The 17705-nt window shown below is 39.9% G+C and overlaps 1 protein-coding gene across 1 annotated transcript in view; it reads left to right on the top strand.

Annotated features, from left to right (window-relative positions):
- CFAP54 (cilia and flagella associated protein 54) overlaps positions 1-17705 on the top strand; it is a 405582-nt gene that overhangs the window by 313856 nt on the left and 74021 nt on the right. The window contains exons 56-57 of the mRNA XM_040408225.1: positions 3453-3626; positions 8031-8157. Coding sequence (XP_040264159.1) covers positions 3453-3626; positions 8031-8157 — 301 coding nt within the window. The remainder of the gene's footprint in view (positions 1-3452; positions 3627-8030; positions 8158-17705) is intronic.

Genomic DNA, 17705 nt, shown 5'->3' on the forward strand with positions numbered 1-17705 from the left:
CTAGCACAGTAAAATTGTATGTGGTTTTTGCTGCATAATTCTTGGGCACATGCCAAAAACTGTGGTACAACCGCACCATGAATGTACCCTTATGGTGACATCTTGCTAGCTCTATAATCCATTGAAAAAATCCCCTTTGGACTGCAAATTAAGCGGAAGTGAGACCCCTATTGGCTTTACAGCTTTTTTTCAGTTGGACGCAGGCAGATTTTTTTTAAATGAAGTGATTTAGAAATTACCGTAGCTATTTACACCATTCTCTATTAAATTAAATGAACTTGTGTGAAAATACAGTGACTCTTTAAAGTTATAAATATACTGCACACTTCATATGCCACTTTCTCAGCCCTATCCTCTGAAGTATATATGTTTGCGTAGACTCCAACACCATTTCCCTACTTCATGCTACAAACTGAAAACCAGAAGAGCAGCCATACCTGCAGTCCCCACTTCTTTCAATCTTTTCCAGCACCCCTCTTCCTCCTGGTCCCAAATGGCACTATTTCAAACTGTTATAGGAATAGTGGAATGCATGCCCGCAAACAGTTCACCCACCGTGGACTCCTATCCAGCCTACTTGTCACTCCTCATCCCTGGTGGCCTACTACTTTACTGCCATTATTGAAAGATGAATTGCCACCTGGGTCTATCTTGTAAACAAGACACTTGTGCCTGCATAGGAGCTGTAGACACAAAACAATAGTATATTGTTTATTATTTATTTTGCACAACTTGCAGTTTCTTTTTTAATTTAAGTTACATTCAAAAAATAACATTGGTTGCAATGTTGGGCCTTTCCTTTAAAGGGGATGTCTGAAATAATTACAAATGTTGAACCCGCTTGCATGACGAGAACACGGCACACGTATGAGATTTTGGATATGATAAGAGTGCAGGCGCAAGCAATGAAACACTAAGGGGCGGGAAAGGGGGCGCGGCGAGCTTGACTTAAACCGAGAAAGCTATTGCTGCCTTGACTTCAAGACCCTAATTTACATACTGCCGACAGGGGATTAAAAGTCTTTTTTTATGGATTAGGCGCATCAGACACAAAGAACAAAGCCAACTTTAGAATCAAGCTAAAGACTTCTGTAAGGTAATGCAGGTGGTTTAATATGCTTTTTGTAGGTGACAGGTAACCTTTAAAATAAAAAAAATATCATCTTATACTCACCCCTTTCTCCTGCGCTGTTCTCTGTTGTTCTGGTCAGGTCCTCCTGCCACTGCTTGTTTATAAACTGCAGGGAGGGTGGGCATGCACAGTGACGTGAGGCATATGGGGCATCACCACTGCAACCAATAACTGTTCTCAGAGTTAGACCACCAAGAACAGTGATTGGCTGCAGCGGTCACATGTCTCATACTGAAACGTCTTTACTGCAGTTTGTAAATAAGTAGCAGCAGGAGGACTGGACCAGCACAGCGGAGAACAGCTGGAGAAATGGGTGAGTATAAGATGATTTTTTACTTTAAGCTATTCCACAGTTCTAAAATGTTATTATTGAAAAACCCCTTAAAACAACTGATTCTGCATGTTCCTATTGCTGGCTGAGTCCATGTGTGTTTTTATTAGAAATGATGATTCAATTACATTTACTAAGTAATCTTGGCAGGTTTAACCATTTTTGATTAATTAATCGATGGTTTTTCATTCTGTAAATTTTTCATTTGTGAAACCTGTATCTAAATATGCCCAGCAGGCCAATATCTAGTCTTATTTTGGGATATATTACAACAATACGGTTGAAAAAAGACATAAGTCCATCAAGTTCAACCAAGGGATAGATGGGGACGCGAAACCCAGAAGGAAGTGAGACTCAGATTTCTACACATTTTCATAAGCATTAATGTAATTTACTTTTAAGAATTCATGTAAACCCTTTTTAAAACTGTTCCTGCTGTGACCATGTCCTGAGGAAGTCTATTCCACAGATTCACAGTTCTTACAGTAAAGAAGCTTTGATGCTTCTGGAGACTGTACTTTTTCTTCTCCAGTCGGAGGCAGTGCCCCCTTGTCTTTTGAGGGCATTTGACATGGAACAGTTTTTCACCGTATTTTTTGTATGGCCCATTTATATATTTGTATAGGTTAATCATGTCCCCCCCTTAGATGTCTCTTCTCAAGACTAAATAAATTAATTTTTTTAAATCTTTCTTCATAACTAACACCCTCCATGCCCCTTATCAGTTTAGTCGCTCTCCTCTGTACTTTTCCCAGCTGCAGTGCATCCTTTCTATGGACTGGTGCCCAGAACTGAACTGCATATTCCAGATGAGGCCGCACCAGTGCTTTGTAAAGTGGTAGTATTACATCCCTGCCCCGCGAGTCCATGCCTTGTTTAATGCATGACAATATCCTGGTGGCCTTAGAAGCAGCTGATTGACATTGTATGCTGTAATTTAATCTACTATCCACAAGGACACCCAAATCCGTCTCTATAAGTGACTCTCCCAGTGTTACATCACCTAGGACATATGAAGCACAGAGATTATTACTACCAAGATGCATAACTTTACATTTATCCACATTGAACCTCATTTGCCAAGTTGATGCCCAATCACTCAAAATGTTCAAGTCAGCTTGTATTTTATGGACATTTTCCATAGACTGCACAGTACTATACAGCTTAGTGTCATCGGCAAAAATAGATATGGTGCTATAATCCCCTCCTCAATATCATTAATAAACAAATTAAATAATAAAGGGCCCAGCACTGAACCTTGGGGTACACCACTTATAACCTGGGACCATTCTGAATAGGAATCATTGACCACAACTCTCTGGACACGGTCCTTCAGACAGTTTTTAATCCAATTACAAACTATACTTTCCAAGCCTATAGACCTTATTTTACCTATTAAACGTCTATGAAAGACAGTATCAAAAGCCTTTGCAAAATCCAAAAACACTACATCCACAGCCGCCCCTCTGTCCAGGCTACTAATCAGGTTAGTCTGAAAACTTCTGTCCTTGGTAAACCCATGTAGGTTATCGCTTATGATATTATTTACAGTCACATACTCCTATATATAATCCCTTAAGAGTCCTTCAAACATTTTTCCCACAACAGAAGTTAAACTAACTGGTCTATAATCACTTGTGGAGGACCTAGATCCTTTTTTGAATATGGGCACCACATTTGCTTTGCGCCAATCACTTGGCACTGTACCAGTACCTAGAGAATCTTTAAAAATTATAAACAGGGACACAACAATGACTGAACTGAGCTCTTTAAGAACTCTTGGATGTAATCCATCTGGACCTGGAGTATTGTTTACATTTACCTTATTTAACTTAGCTTGGACCATATCTACAGTTTTTGAGTATATTACTGGATGTACTAACAGCCCCAGCACCATGTTATATAGCAAGTCCTGTGTTCTTGTAAAAAGCGTGCTCCGTAATTTACACGACTATTGAATTTCAAAAGCTGTTTTTTCTATTTTAACAGAATATCATCCACTTGTTGCGAGGAAAGTGTTTTATGTCTCCGGTAGCATACTTAACGTTGGCTCAGAGCTTGATTCTTTCTGCTGACTTAATGGAAAATAATGAGGACCAGCAAATGGTTTGGACAAATCAGTTGAACAATTACAAATTAGCACATCAACTTATCACCAAACAGGTAAGTGCATTTGTAGATTCATTTTTGTTAAGGACAGTTACAGTAGACATTCAGAAAATATATTTGTTTGAACAATGATCATTCTGAAAAGTCAAATGATCAAAGTGAATCTCCACCTTATCAGCTGTTATCACTGGGGAAAGCTGTAGCATTGCATTGCATAGGGGCACCCTCCCTGGATAGACATCCATGTGTTTTAATATTGTATATTCTAAGGAATTATCTCAGTGAGACAACCCCTTGTTCTGGGAGATAGATTTAAGATAATCGGGAGGAAACTATCACAAAACAGGCAAGTCCACGCAAACTGTGATTGAAAACCATGTCTCTGACCGCAGTAGGAACTAGCTAAGATAGCTGCCAAGATGGACAATACATGCTAAAGGATGTTCCCTTTACAAGATGGGGTCTTTAAATCTTAAGTCTTCTCAGAATATCTGTGGAGTATTAAAACTTAACTATTAGGTAATTTGTTAAAAGATTCTTACAATATAAGTTTTCTTTTAACAAATTACCTAATAAAAGTTACGTTTTAATACTCTGCCCATTTTTCTAGGTAGTAAAAGGATATGTTCACCTAAATCTAAAAGATTGGGTAACTAGATTTTGATCACTGTGCAGAGTACACGGACTATGACAGTATTTGTTCATTTATGAAATAATAAACTGGAAATATCAACAAGTGTGTTAACTAAAAAATGCATGTCATGCATGAGGAATCGGTAATCAGTGAGTCATAAAATTATTTATACCATAAAAGTGGACAATACAATGTCTGCCCAGAAGGTTGTCATTAGGTAGTAAATACTAGATGGGTTAGGATCTAAGGCTATTTTCCAATACATTCCATTTACATTTGCTCACTGCCCCTGGTCTGAATCATAACAGAGTACTTAGGTTCCTTACACATTACGACTGTAGGTAGGGACAGACAAGGACAGTGAGCCCTAAGGCTAGAACCCAGCCCGCCTTCCCTACCTACTTGCAGTACAAGCCCTAAATAGCTAGACCGCAACTGGTCGACATATCCTACACAATTTAAGTGCAGAGACAGACTAACAAACAAAGACAGACAAACACAATACCAGAGTCATACAAATATGGGTCAGAACCAGACGGGATGTGCAGTACCAAATGAGAGACTGAGAGTGGTCAGAAGACAATCTGAAATCAGTACCAGACGGACTACGCAGTACTAAACAAGAGACAGAGAGTGGTCAGAAGACAAGCCAGGGTCAGAAGTACAAACAACCCAAATAAGCACAGAAGCAGAAACCAGGAACACAGCTAGTGAGTCAAAGACTATAACTGTCAATAGTATATGGCCAGGAAGGGATTTAAATGGAGTGTCGATTCCCTGGATCAGAACCTTATAGGTCCATTGACTCAACACAGTAATGGAGCAGGTTAGATAATCAGCCATTGCTAATCTTCCCAGCAAATGCCCACTGTGCATCACCAGGATTCTGTCGGGTCACCATAGGGTGTGGCTCACCAGCTCGTCTCTCCCGACACGGCCATGCTGAGGTTGAGGATCGCGGCGCTGAAGTCTAGACAGATACGTTTGTTACAACACACATGATTTTGGCACTGGTGTTTTTTTTACCAGTAAAAAAGCACAAATGAAATGTAAGGTTGAGTTCACATCAGTGTACAGCCTTTCTGTTCTCCTGCTCTGTTACAGGAGCAGTAGAACGGAAAGGACGGATTTGGCACATAACTGAGCCGAACAGAGCCTACGTGCCCCTATAGACTATAATGGGGTTTCCTGCATGCAAGACATTTGTCTTCGCTTCCACTGAGTGGAAACCTAACGGACCCATCATAGTCTATGGGGTCCATAGGCTCTGTTTGGCTCAATTATGTGCCAAATCCGTCCTTTCTGTTCTTCGGCTCCTATAACAGTGCAGGAGAACAGAGAGGCTGAACAGCTCAAAGGGGTTGTCTGGGTTCAGAGCTGAACCCGGACATACCCTTATTTTCACCCAGGCAGACCCCCCTGAGGCTAGCATCGGAGCATCTCATGGGCAAGGTCTCTTTTCTTTTCAATAACACACTTCAGTGTGTTCGGTGACTTCACCGGCTCTGATGGGCAGGCTTTTAGCACTGCCCTAGCCGTTTTACTGGCTAAGGCAGTGCTAAATCCTGCCCTTCAGTGCCGGTGATGTCACCGGATCTCCAAAAAATGGATTTAGCGCAGGGCAAAGGAGAGCATCGGAGCATGAACTGCTCCAATGTTCCTGTCAGGGGGGCTGCTGGGGTGAAAATGAAGGTATGTCCGGGTTCAGCTCTGAACCCGGAAAACCCCTTTAACAATTTTTTTTGCTGCAGCCTTTGTGGCATTTGTTGTGTTTTTTTTTTTTGCACATAATGTGTCTTACCAATAGTGTGATCATTTTGACATATTTTTTTCCCTGTTGAGGTGGTGTTGGCAAAATGCCAGGAAAAAAACAACAACCGCCAAATGCTACAGCATGCTTTTTTGAAAACTAGTAAGACATACAAAAAACACCACCTAAGAGCTCATGCACACGACCCTTGTTGTTTTGCGGTCCGTTTTTCACTGATCCGTATCTGAGGTTTTTTCCTTGCTGATTTAAGTCCTCTTCCTTTCCGTTATTGCACAAAACATATCTGTATGTTTTCTGTATTTCCTGGGGTGAAGTTTACCACCTATCTTTCCTGCTCACTATCCGTCTCTCCACCTGACAACCTGAGTTTGATAAAGGTCATGTTTTGACCGAAACGTCACACCGTATTGTGAAGTTGCCTATTCTAATTAAAGAACTACTTTTCTGCATTGAAATTGGAGTGCGATTGTCATATTTACTTCATTCTGTCTGGGTGGGAGGTCAAGACAACCTGCACCCTATCACATAGAAGACTAGAGTGCCACGCCTTTCCCTAAAGATATTGTACAGTAGTAATAAGACACCCTGTAGTGCCCCCAGTGTTAATAAGGCTTCCTTGTATTGCCCCAGTTAAAATGTCCCCCTATAGAGCCCCAGTAGTCATAATTTACTCCCTGTAATGCCCCAATAATTATGATGTCCTCCTATAGTATGTCGGTTTTAATGCCCGTGTAGTGCCCCAGCAGTTATAATGCTCCCTATAGTGGTGAGTATATATAATACTCCCTTGTAGTGCCCCAGTAGTTATAAGGCCCTCCTGTGGTCACCCAGTAGTTATAGTGGTCACCCAGTAGTTATAATGCTCCTGTAGTGCCGCTGTAGTTATTATTCTCCCCTATAATGCCCCATTACTTATAGTGCGCCTGTAGTTATAATGCCCCACTGTAGTATAGCGATGATGTCATCACACAGCCTGTACCGTTCATGCATCCTCTAGTAGGTTTCTAAGGGTCTGTAGCCTATGCAACTGATTTATGGCGTGGCACAAAGCCAATGGCTCCTGTGACCCGCTGCATTATTCAGCTGTATCGCTGTTTTTAGGACACCAATACAGTTGAGTGTCTGGCAGACGCAATGTTCAGGGACCTGGGCAAAACATCAAGAGCTTGGCCAATTGACACCCCTGGCCTAGACTGCATACAGGTCTCTCCACTCCCCATTTGAGAGCAGGAGTTTCAGCCTGTAAGTGTAAAGAGTCTTCTTATTCACTCCCAGAAAACTAGTATCTACTATGGTGAGGAACTGAAACACAAAGGGGCACATTTATAAATCCCTTATACCAATTTCCCACTCCTCCTCTTCTTTCTACTTCCGTCCACTTTCTATGTCAGCAAACCCTTTGATGAAATCGTGGCCAGGCCCACTTCTGGGCTCACCTCGTGCCGACATAGTCAGTACACCTTTTTGGGCTGTAACTTCATTGGGTTCATTGCACATGTGTAACAAGTTTGTGCTATGCAGGGTACTGACTGTGCAGGGGCGAAACGAGTCCAGCAGTGCACCAGAATGGTATTTCCTTTAGGGGCTTGCTCACGCAGCCAGCTGAAGGTGATAGAAAGAAGATGTGGTGGAGAGGAACAAGGCTTGATGTAGCTGGAAGTCCCTGGAAACCATTAACCTTGGGGACCTCCCATTAGGCTCTATTCAGTTCATTTGCATATGGCTCAAAACACAGAAAATGAAGAAAGGGACAAAAAAGGTTATGTTTGTGATACTGTATGTCATTGACAGGACCCCAGTGAAAATGTGAAGGACTTTAATTCTGTCATCTCCGTGAGTATAATGGATGGAGACATGCAAATTGCCCCTTCTTGCCCCTGGCCAACAATGTATAAGGCCTCTGATTAGCCTTGTAGGCTTATCAGTACAAGGCACACGACTCTTTGGAGTAAAGATCGGGAACTATTTGTATTCTCTGTATGGAACGACATGAAATGGTAGATGTTGTGCATGTCAGTGAGAAAGTTAAGAAATGTAATTTAATATGTTTCAGCTCATATGTCTTGGGGAAACCATTGAGGACAGTGTAACACAATCTGCGGAGTTATCGTCTGGACCTACTGTTAATAACATATACTTACCACAAATCTGTTTACTGGCTAAAGTGCAAATGAGAATAGGTAAGTATAATGGGTATATTACCTTCTAAAAAGATCTAGATGATGTCGACCGAGCCTGTAGGAGAAACAGGAGAGAAAAATTAATATAACCCAAGATAAATATTTGCATATGAAAAATTATGTAAATAATAATTACATAACCAACAACATCCAACTTAATTATGCAAATGAAATCAAGTTAGATTCTTCTGGCAAATTATCAGTGTTAAATCAAATCAATATCAACAGAGAGTAGGTACGAATATATCATATTTCTAATAAAAGGAACTAAAAGTAGTAGATAATCACCTACACATTGAGAAAATTGCCAATAGAAAGAAAAGCAGGAAAAGGGACTATGCAAAAACATCTAAGTATATAGACATGCGCAGAATAATAGGAGATGTAGCAGTCAAAAATCTCTAAGTATAGAGGCATGCGCGGCACCCTGTCCAGCTGATCCCATATATTCCAACTATACCAGAAGATCGGCGACTAATCCTAATGTAGGCAGACGAGTCAGCAGATCGGAGCTGCAAAGCTCCAAGTATGGAGACATGAGCGAGAATGGAGCGAAAATCGCGCGAGCACTGACGTCAGAGCCGGGCGATACTAATAACCTATCAAAGATCTCGATAGAAAAAACAGGAATAAGGACAAGTAAGGAGCAAGGCTATTGCTCAAACAGTACCGCGTCATACCGGTGGGAGTTTTTAAATATACCCGGCAACGCCACTCTCCCTACACACTGCCCGATCCCCTGAAGACGCCATTTCTATGGCGAAACATGTCGGGAGGCAGCGCTTAAGATTTTAGACCACAGAGGGCCTATCATGAAGGTGTCAGCTGATAAATAGCAGAATATAGCCTAGCAAGTGACTGCGCCGCCAGCACAGCACAGTGAGATACTGTGCTGCAAATTGAACGCCACCGAACGAAGCTCATTAATAGGATAGGCAGTAGGCAGCTATAACAGCACCTGCATTACTATCGACGTTATTATACAGTGCATATTAGCACTAATATTGTACAGCCTGCTGACAATGTGCAACAACTGTTGCAAATCAGTGGACACAGATATCTAATTCAGTATACAATGAGGCAAACAGCCATCTGAAAACAGTTAAAGCTGCCATTGCCAAACGGCTGTCAGCAGACTAATATAGCTAATGCAGCACCCTCAGGCCCACTGGTGATAGTTTTAAAATTAGAATTTAAGTAGGCTAGTTACTAGTTGTTAATATTTATTAAATTTAAGTAAATAAAAGTTAATTTTTACCAAATAAGACCACACACAAAAAATAAATAAGTGCACGCCAAGAGTAGGCAACCAATGGTCTTAGGACCAAATGTAAAATGGGTAAGTATAGCACATCCATAACAGGTGTGCTATGTGTTTTGTGTCTTTACTTTTTATTTTTCTATTTTATAAGTCCTTTCTGAAAACTATTGTTGATTCTGCATACAAATTGATATAATTATCTATACAAACCCTGCCATCGTATTGATTATAAAATGGGCTCCTCTGTAGTCAATGATCACTGAGCATATATTATTCTCTCTGTGTCACCAAGACTAGAATGAATAGTAATTGTTTGGAGCTTTAAAAAGGGCAAAGGGGGAAACAAACTCATCTAAAATTACCCATTGAACGCTTATATCTCTGGTCTATTATCCAGCTTTTATTGCATTTATGAAATTGTGTACAGTGGAAAGATTTGTTCTCATTTTCTCCTTTTGCATTAACAAAACACCCGCTTCACTACATGATTTTTATTTTTATTTTTTGCAGCCTGTAAATATTTCGATCTGCATTTATCTGTAATCCACTCATGGATGGTACACATTTTCAAATAACACAATTCTGAACATTTTCTTTGATTTGTTTCAACTTGAAAGGGTCTTTAAATGGTCATCTAATGTCAGATAGCTGTGGGTCCCACCACTGAGACCCACATGTGTTTGCTTGCTGAGACCCACATGTGGTTGCTTGCTCTCTCAGTTGTTTCTGTTGAGCCTATAGAAGTGAATAGAGAGTGATTATTTGGATATACTTTAGCTATCTGAGTTAGGAAAAACCCTTCTGTTCATCCAAAACATTGGACTCAACAGCACTAATATTCAGAGGGAAGGCAATAATATACAGTTCATAACTCACCCAAGATCCAGAACGTATGTGTTAATCCTTAAACTGTGGAAAAGGGCAAGCACAGATCTTTTCTCGGACAACATACTTTTAAGGAGAACCCTTTGAAACTTTTTGTAAATCCATTGCCCAGTATCCTTGTGGAAGTACTGAACAAAGGGTGCAAGCTTATAGCGAAGAGACATCAAACCTTAGGAAAACCCAGCCTGTTTACTTCTAAAAAGGACAAACTAACGGATCATTGGCTTCAATATACAGGATTTACTAAATGTTCCTCCATTAGATAATGTCTGTCAATATGCCAGTAGGAGAACAGTTTTTGTTCCCAGTAACAACTAACTTTGTTATGATTAGAGATGACTAAACTCATATTAGATAATCAAAAGGAGTGTCACAGAAAACCAAAAACAAACATAATCTCATAACTTTATTAAAATATACCTTTTAATTCGACCATTAAAAAATATCAGAAAAAACCCTCAATACTTAAATAAGTCTCAGTTTTGTCATATGAAACACCAACTACATAAGGTTAGGGTTATAGATATATATATCGAGAGGTGGGACAAAATATGTCCTTCTTTACTCACGGTTTGTTGACACACGGTATGGTGAGTAAATTGAATACTGGATGTCCTGTATATTCACAATGCTTTATCTTTCAAAAATTCCAATTTTGACTCCAGATCCAGGTACACTTGGGAATAACATGTATATCCCTATTGTGCCCCTTAATCTCTCCCTGCCTACAGGCAGAGCACCCGCCCCGAAGGGGGCGACCCCACCTATCGGTGGCTAAACCCTAACACTCCCTGCCCTTACCCTAAAAGCAGAATGTTAATCCCAGATGAAAAAGATACATAAAAAATAAATCAGTCCAAATAGATAAAAAACTGAAGAAGATTTTTTTAATGTAAACAAAAAAACTGTCCCAAAGTAGAAAAAAACATCCGCACAGGTAAAGATGAACTAATCTGTAAACGACAATAGTCCCAACTCTGCATTTCCCCAGTACTTTCACTGGTTCTTCAGGGGATAATAAGATACCCAGAGAGGTAACTAATGGAAATATGGTAATAAAATTCCTTAGTATAAGATCTCCTCCATTGACAGTTGCTGTAGCTGGGATATAGTAACAGGATATACACTCACCTAAAGAATTATTAGGAACACCATACTAATACGGTGTTGGACTCCCTTTTGCCTTCAGAACTGCCTTAATTTTACGTGGCATTGATTCAACAAGGTGCTGATAGCATTCTTTAGAAATGTTGGCCCATATTGATAGGATAGCATCTTGCAGTTGATGGAGATTTGAGGGATGCACATCCAGGGCACGAAGCTCCCGTTCCACCACATCCCAAAGATGCTCTATTGGGTTGAGATCTGGTGACTGTGGGGGCCATTTTAGTACAGTGAACTCATTGTCATGTTCAAGAAACCAATTTGAAATGATTCAAGCTTTGTGACATGGTGCATTATCCTGCTGGAAGTAGCCATCAGAGGATGGATACATGTTCTCATTCTGTTTACGCCAAATTCGGACTCTACAATTTGAATGTCTCAACAGAAATAAAGACTCATCAGACCAGGCAACATTTTTCCAGTCTTCAACTGTCCAATTTTGGTGAGCTCGTGCAAATTGTAGCCTCTTTTTCCTATTTGTAGTGGAGATGAGGGTCTTCTGCTGTTGTAGCCCATCCGCCTCAAGGTTGTGCGTGTTGTGGCTTCACACATGCTTTGCTGCATACCTCGGTTGTAGCGAGTGGTTATTTCAGTCAACGTTGCTCTTCTATCAGCTTGAATCAGTCGGCCCATTCTCCTCTGACCTCTAGCATCCACAAGGCATGTTTGCCCACAGGACTGCCGCATACTGGATGTTTTTCCCTTTTCACACCATTCTTTGTAAACCCTAGAAATGGTTGTGCGTGAAAATCCCAGTAACTGAGCAGATTGTGAAATACTTAGACCGGCCCGTCTGGCACCAACAACCATGCCACGCTCAAAATTGCTTAAATCACCTTTCTTTCCCATTCTGACATTTAGTTTGGAGTTCAGGAGATTGTCTTGACCAGGACCACACCCCTAAATGCATTGAAGTAACTGCCATGTGATTGGTTGACTAGATAATTGCATTAATGAGAAATAGAACAGGTGTTCCTAATAATTCTTTAGGTGAGTGTATATACAGTATATCGAGAGGTGGGACAAAATATGTCCTTCTTTACTCACGGTTTGTTGACACAAGGTATGGTGAGTGAATTGAATACTGGATGTCCTGTATATTCACAATGCTTTATCTTTAAAAAATTCCAATTTCGACTCCAGATCCAGGTACACTTGGGAATAACATGTATATCCCTATTGTGCCCCTTACTCTCTCACTGCCTACAGGCAGAGCACCTACCCCGAAAGGGGCAGTGGAGTTATAAGGGATATTCCTTTATAAGGCACCAAGTTTGACTAGTATACTGATGCCATACATCTGGAACCTACTGTATATCTATAACCCTAACCTTATGTAGTTGGCGTTTCATATGACAAGACTGAGACTTATTTAAGTATTGAGGGTTTTTTTCTGATATTTTTTAATAGTCTAATTAAAAGGTATATTTTAATAAGGGAGATTATATTTGTTTTTGATTTTCTATGACTAGAGATGAGCGGTTATCAAAATTTGATTATGATTGCTTCGCCTCCCATCATTGAGCCTCTCAGATGCCGTGTTCATCATTGATCGCAGCATCTGACATTAAAATTAAGGCCTTTCAGGGGTTAAAAAAAACATACTCACCTTATCCATTTGCTCGCGGAGAGGCCGTTGCGGCCATCTTGATTGAAGAAACCGCTTGAAATATGCGCGGTGACGTGATGACGTTATCATGCTGGCTGGGCGCGGTGACATAATACAGCCAGGTCCATAAATATTGGGACATCGAAACAATTCTAACATTTTTGGCTCTATACACCACCACAGTGGATTTGAAATGAAACGAACAAGATGTGCTTTAACTGCAGACTGTCAGCTTTAATTTGAGGGTATTTACATCCAAATCAGGTGAACGGTGTAGGAATTACAACAGTTTGCATATGTGTCTCCCACTTGTTAAGGGACCAAAAGTAATGGGACAGAATAATAATCATAAATTAAACTTTGACTTTTTAATACTTGGTTGCAAATCATTTGCAGTCAATTACAGCCTGAAGTCTGAAACGCATAGACATCAACATATGCTGGGTTTCATCCCTAGTGATGCTCTGCCAGGCTTCTACTGCAACTGTCTTCAGTTCCTGCTTGTTCTTGGGGCATTTCTCTTCAGTTTTGTCTTCAGCAAATGAAATGCATGCTCAATCGGATTCAGGTCAGGTGATTGACTTGGCCATTGCATAACATTCCACTTCTTTCCCTTAAAAAACTCTTTGGTTGCTTTTGCAGTATGCTTTGGGTCATTGTCCATCTGCACTGTAATTTGGCTGAATATGAGCAGAAAATATTGCCCAAAACACTTCAGAATTCATCCTGCTGCTTTTGTCAGCAGTCACATCATCAATAAATACAAGAGAACCAGTTCCATTGGCAGCCATACATGCCCACGCCATGACACTACCACCACCATGCTTCACTGATGAGGTGGTATGCTTAGGATCATGAGCAGTTCCTTTCCTTCTCCATACTCTTCTCTTCCCATCACTCTGGTACAAATTGATCTTGGTCTCATCTGTCCATAGGATCTTGTTCCAGAACTGTGAAGGCTTTTTTAGATGTCGTTTGGCAAACTCTAATCTGGCCTTCGTGTTTTTGAGGCTCACCAATGGTTTACATCTTGTGGTGAACCCTCTGTATTCACTCTGGTGAAGTCTTCTCTTGATTGTTGACTTTGACACACATACACCCACCTCCTGTAGAGTGTTCTTGATCTGGTCAACTGTTGTAAAGGGTATTTTCTTCACCAGGGAAAGAATCCTTCGGTCATCCACCACAGTTGTTTTCCGTGGTCTTCCGGGTCTTTTGGTGTTGCTGAATTCACTGGTGCGTTCCTTCTTTTTAAGAATGTTCCAAACAGTTGTTTTGGCCACGCCTAATGTTTTTGCTATCTTTCTGATGGGTTTGTTTTGTTTTTTCAGCCTAATGATGGCTGTCTTCACTGATAGTGACAGCTCTTTGGACCTCATCTTGAGAGTTGACAGCAACAGATTCCAAATGCAAATAGCACACTTGAAATGAACTTTGGACCTTTTATCTGCTCATTGTAATTGGGATAATGAGGGAATAACACACACCTGGCCATGGAACAGCTGAGAAGCCAATTGTCCCATTACTTTTGGTCCCTTAACAAGTGGGAGGCACATAGGCAAACTGTTGTAATTCCTACACCGTTCACCTGATTTGGATGTAAATACCTTCAAATTAAAGCTGACAGTTTGCAGTTAAAGCACATCTTGTTCATTTTATTTCAAATCCATTGTGGTGGTGTATAGAGCCATAAATGTTAGAATTGTGTTGGTGTCCCAATATTTATGGACCTGACTGTAACTGATGATCAGCACGCTAATGTAGTGACATAACATGTCATGGTATTTATTCAATCAGGATGGCCACAACAGCCTCTCCGCGAACAAATGGTTTAGGTGAGTATGTATTTTTTTTACCACGAGGAAATTCGACTTTGTGGAAAATCGAATTGTTTCTGAAATTCGGATCAAAGTCCAGTTCAGTTTGACTGTGATTCGCTCAACACTAATTAAGACATTATCGGACATACCCTTTGTAAAGCAAACATGATTTATGTCATGGAGTGCAACTTGGAATGTGTGGGGTGCACTATAAGAAAAATTAAAACTTGTATTGCAGAATATACCTATATCTAAAATATCTATTTTGTTACATACAAAGTCATCAGGGGCTGCCAAACATTCTGTGACATGCCAAAATGGCAGTCTTGCATCCTTTAGGTTCTAAAAAAGGAGAGAGGTGGTGACTGGCGCCGGAAAGTACTACATCAGGAGGCCTATTCGATTATCCATTTGAAAACTCAGTATCCAAGAGGTTTAACCACTACGGAGCCTTCGGCTGGGCGGCCACCTTTTCATGGTGGCCCATTCATAGGAGTGCCGATCCGGGCTGTTTAATGCCTTACATGCCGCAGGCAATGGTACCCGCTGCATGTAAGCGGTAACAAAGTGATCGCATTTGCGGGGTGCCGTTGTGTGTAAAGGCTGGCTGGGGCCTGTTATAGTGCCCCAAGCCAGCTTTGAGTGCTTTCTAACAGGCTGTGCCTCTCTGGCGCAGCCTGCTGGTCAGTGTCAGTATAGCACTGACAATAAAATGTAATGCATTATAGTGATGGTGCATTGTATTTTAAAAGCTATCAGAATATTGTTTGTTATAGTCCCTTTGTGGGACTATTAAGTGGTAAAAAAATGTATTAAATAAAAAAATTCCCTATATTTTTGGTATCACCGCATCTACGACCCACACTACACTACTCAAATATCATGTAAATCATCCCCTACAGTGATTGCCATTGAGTAACAAAAGTAATAAAAAAATGACAGAATTGGTAATTTATTCTTAGTTGCCACTGAAAAAACATAATAACAAGCGATCAAAAAGCGTAATTCACCCCAGAATGATACCAATAAAAACAACAAGTTGTCCCGCAGAAATCACGCCCTCACATAACTCCGTAAAATAAAAAAGTTATGGGTCTTGGGAAGCGGCAATGCTAAAAGATTTTCTTCCTTTTATAAAAGGGATTTTATTGAACAAAAGTAGTAAAACGTAAAAAAAAATTCTATGTATTTGGTATCGCTGTAGTATTTTTTTTTATAGTTGCATTGTACTCATTATGAGCTAAAAATCATTTTTTTTATTTGGTCTTTATTAAAAAATATGGAGTCCTTTTCTCTGTACAGAGCTGAGATGCTCTACTAGCAGGCTTAGAATTTTCTCTCTGCTCCATCATACAGGGAGCTGGCGGGCTCCTTATCTCTGCTCTCAGACCCTATAAACACATATCAAAGCTCAATCCTTATCTTACTGATAAGAAAACTTAAATAAGTGTTTATGACCTCTTATTAATTTAGAGATAAGGGTTATTAGATGACCAGCGTAAAGTGAAAGTAAAAGTAGGATGCGCACAGCTATAAAAACTGTTATCCCTTTGTGATAGAAAGTCTCAATATTCTTAATAAAGACCCATTGAGAAAATAATTTTTAGCCCGAAGTGAGTAAAATGCAATCATAAAAAAATTTCCCCAAAGGTGCCTTTTAAGGTGATCGACACGTTTAGGGGCAATTTTTTTAATTATTGAATTCTACTCATTTTGGGCTACAAATCATTTTTTATTGTGTTAAAAATTTCCAGCAGTTCTTGTACTACAGGGGATACTACTGTATATCTGCCTATGGAGAGCATCTAGTCACAGTGTGAGGAGCTCTATAGGCCAGACAATGCTCCTCTGGAATTCTGGGAAGAGGGTAATCAAATAAGCTCTTAGCAAGCTCTGCCTCTAATCTTTAGCTTTTTAAACAGGCCTTAAGACTTGGCTGCCTTACTTGCTCAGTTGCATACCCTCTTCCGTGTACTACAGGGTTAATTGAGAGTGCATCTGCAGACTGTCAGTTTCTATTTAACCATCATTCAGCAGAGCTGACTTTTTAGTCTGTAGCCCTGTTTTTTGAACTCTTGACAGCTCATAAATACTCAGTGCAGCTCAGTTCTTATCACATTGATAAGAATATGGGTTAAATTGTTTATGAGCATCAGGAAATCACAGATAAGGGATTCAGTGTAAACACATAACCTGCTGCTCTGCAAATACACAGATTACACTTTTATACTGGGAAGGTGGCTAAAATATTTTTTTAAATAACAACCAATTGAAAATAAAAAAAATTTATCCCGTAATATGTAGAATGCAATAATATAAAAAATTACCCCAAAGGTGTCCATAGCCTTTAACCCCTTGACATACTCCACTGTACATGTACCTTGGAATGGTGTGCTCTGTGATGGATAAATATCCATCACAGAATACAATTGGCAATTTAGCGATTGCAGTTTATAATCACCTAGTTTTAATATATAAAAAAATGTAAAAAGTTCAATAAAAAAAAACATTATAGGCATTGTTGCTTCTAAAAACACCTGTACTATTAAAATGTTTATCCCATGCGACAAATGGCATACCGAAAAAAAAATTGAAATGGCCAATACATCACATTCCCAAAAATTTGTATACAAATGGATAAAAAAGTCACACACACTGCAAATGGCATCACAAAAAAGACGTAAATAAATAAATATTTTCTAAAAAAGTTATAAAGTATTAAAACAGGAAAAACTATACAAATATGTTATCGTTGTAATCGTACCGACCTGAGAAATGAATGTAACGGTCAATTTTACCGCATAGAGAA

This window comes from Bufo bufo, chromosome 1 (assembly GCF_905171765.1).
Source record: "Bufo bufo chromosome 1, aBufBuf1.1, whole genome shotgun sequence".
Classification (NCBI taxonomy): Eukaryota; Metazoa; Chordata; class Amphibia; order Anura; family Bufonidae; genus Bufo; species Bufo bufo.